The following is a 3,016-nucleotide window of genomic DNA, read 5'->3' on the forward strand; positions in this document are numbered from 1 at the left end:
TTTTTTTTAATTTATATTATTTTTTTTTAGCAGCAGTAATTCCTTTTAGCATAGGGACTCATAGTTCCAGTTAACTTGAGTCATATTGCACTAAAGGCATTGCAAACAGAACAAAAAGATAACAATCCAGTCTGTATTCAGGAAACCAAGACTAAGCATAAAACCTGAGACAGTGGCAGCACGTAAAAAGTTAGTTGGGAAAATACAAGGAAGTGCTTATCAGCAGCAATGTGCTCCGTGGAAGGCTCAGTCACACAGTCCATCACCCTCTTCAAGTGCAGGGTATGGACCTGCTTTGTCCATGTGGGTTTCCACAATGCAGCAGGACAAGTGAAGCGGTTAATAGGAAAATGTGCAAATAAAACAACAAAAAAAGGCCACAGGAGTTGGATGGCAGGTGTAGGATGTGGGATGACTGACTGTCCTTTTGATACTCTTGGTGTGAAACTGTACTATGTTGGGGTAGCTTTTTGATCAAGTTTTTGGCCCTTTTAGAGTTAAATGTCTTGAGACTTTAGACAAAGCTTTCACAATTTCCATCCTGTTGTTGAACTTATATTTTCCCTTTCTCAGCTGACTTGAAGGAAGACTTGGGTGAATATGTTAAAACTCGGCTTCCAAAGCCCACAAAATTGGTAAGAAATGAGAAGCGGGAGGGCTTGATTCGAGGAAGGATGATTGGAGCCTCTCATGCCACAGGTATACTTTCTTGTTTTTCTTTTTCTTGCATACTTTGACCACATGTTAGTTGGGTGACTTCTCTTTCTGTAGTGCAGCTCTTTCAGATGTTGAATGTTTGACCTGTGATTGCTTTAGCCCACAGTAGGGGCTCTGCATGTCATGCCATGTTCTAAACTACATATCTTGGTGCAGGGGAAGAAAGATTTGGGATAGTGCTATGTTAGGTAAGAGACATTTTAGCAATTGTTTCAGAAGATCAGTGACTTTGAAATGAGTTATCTGCATTGATCTTTGACTGTTATATTAACCTATGTCGCAACAGCTACACAAAGTGTCTTTGGTGATACCTGTATAATGATAGTTGTCTAATGTTACCTGTGTATTTAACTGTTTGCATCATGCAGCTGACCATGATCTTTATAAAGTTTTCTCCAGTATTTCATCATAGCTTTACTGAATTAGTCCTCACCTGAGGTTTTCCTGTTACTCTGTGAGAAGGAAGCAAGGAGGACTTGGTACTTGCTTATATGTAAATATAGAGTAGATATAATAAATTCACTGTTTTTGTAGTTGATAATGAATTTTAGGAAATCTATGCTGTCTGAAAAAGGGTAGATGTTTTTTCAAGTCGCCCAAACAATGACTTCACAAATTTGGAGCCAAATTTTAATGTCTTTCAAATCCTGTCTGAACTGTTGATTTGTTTGTTTTTTTTTTTGTCTTCTTCCTGTGGAAGTCTACTTCAATAAAATGAGTTAATGTTTTAGAGTGAGTCAGTGAAGTAGTAAAACAGAACCAGTATTTGAGAAAATGTAGTGAGGCAATGTAGAAATGTCCCTATTTGTGCCCTGAAAGAATGTAATCTCAGGAATATCTCCATCTGCACTAGATATTGTGGTCGCAGAATATTTTGTGCATTTTTCTTGTGAAAACTGTAGCTCTAAAATGGCAATCTGCTTCCTTATTAAGGTACATTAATCTGGTTTCTAATTTGCTGATCTAATTGTAATGCTTCTCATACAAGCTTTTCTGTTGTTGCAGTGAGTCTTAATCGGGATAAACAATATTTGGGGCTTTATGTACACTGTGTGCCTTTTACCATAATATGCTTCTGGTTAAATTCTTTGGCATCTGAGAAAGTATGTGCTACTTTCTCAAATAATTTTGAGTGGCAGATAAAGTCTCTTAATTGGTGTTTACTCATTAGTATTGTAATGGCATAATCCAGAGAGAAAATTGTGCTTGCACTTCCCAAGCTGTGCTAGGATTCATTTGAGTTAGTACAAATTTAAGTCATTTTATTGCTCTTCTGACCTGCTCGAGTCCCTTTTCTTTTTTCCCCCCTCCTCAGTCAAATACTGCCTGTTGTTAATGGTGACTTGTTATATTTGTATATTTCAAAATTGTTTTCTTTAAAGCTCTTTCCCATCTCTTCCACGTTATTCTACTGTTACATACATTTTATGTTTTGTCATAAAAATTCAGATAACTTTTTAGACCAACTGAACCTGAAGATGTCTCATGGATCAAAATGTCCTCTCTGACCATGGTAGATAATCCCCACGAGACTGAAGTGTTGCTTGGTGTAATACTGGTGGATTTGGTTATGCATATTCAGGGCATTCACCCTCCTTTTAAACTGGTATAAATCCACAATCACTCTAGAGCTCATGAAATGGGGAGATAGTCTATGTTACTTTATATTCAGGAACTGAAACGTTGTGGCTTGTGTCATGAGTGAATGCAGACTAACTCATCAGAATGACTTGATTTAAAATCCACAGATCTTAGCTGCAACAGTAACTGGATGGATGCTGAAGTGTGATAGGAAGTGAGCCCAAGGGGATTACAGTCAGTGGACAAAACCAGCTTTGTCATGGGGATAATTCATCCAGCCCAATATCTGTCATCTTTGGCTATCTCTGAGGTCTAACTTGGGCACAGGAGGTGCTCTGCATTAGGACAAATGCACCTCCTGACTCTTAAGAGTGCTGGTCTGATGAGATTTCATTTAAAGTACAGTAGCTCTGCTGAATCTGGGTAGAAAATTTGATGACTATAAAACCCTGTCAAAGAAATGCAGATAATGGCCCACTCGAGCAATTCATAGTTAAACGCGAATAGTCAGGATCTGCCTTCTGCCTTTGTGACTGAACTAATCCCTGTGGAGTCTCTGGTTTGTCAGCGCTTCCGAGTGCAGATGGTGTTTTCCCTCTGTTACAGAGGGTGGCGAGGATACTGCTGATACTCTGCTGCCGATATAATGTATATGTGTTTGTGTATTTCATGTTACCAGGGATCTTTGTGTTTTTGTGTGCTTTGGCCTCTGTAGGGA

General features: G+C 38.6%; 1 protein-coding gene across 1 annotated transcript in view; it reads left to right on the forward strand.

Annotated features, from left to right (window-relative positions):
* Positions 1-573: 573 nt before the first annotated feature.
* GALNT11 (polypeptide N-acetylgalactosaminyltransferase 11) overlaps positions 574-3,016 on the forward strand; it is a gene marked incomplete at its 5' end in the record, with an annotated part of 24,036 nt that continues 21,593 nt past the window's right edge. Inside the window, one exon of the mRNA XM_009706884.1 lies at positions 574-700. Coding sequence (XP_009705186.1) covers positions 574-700 — 127 coding nt within the window. The remainder of the gene's footprint in view (positions 701-3,016) is intronic.

This window comes from Cariama cristata, unplaced genomic scaffold (assembly GCF_000690535.1).
Source record: "Cariama cristata isolate BGI_N322 unplaced genomic scaffold, ASM69053v1 scaffold9930, whole genome shotgun sequence".
NCBI classification, from domain to species: Eukaryota; Metazoa; Chordata; class Aves; order Cariamiformes; family Cariamidae; genus Cariama; species Cariama cristata.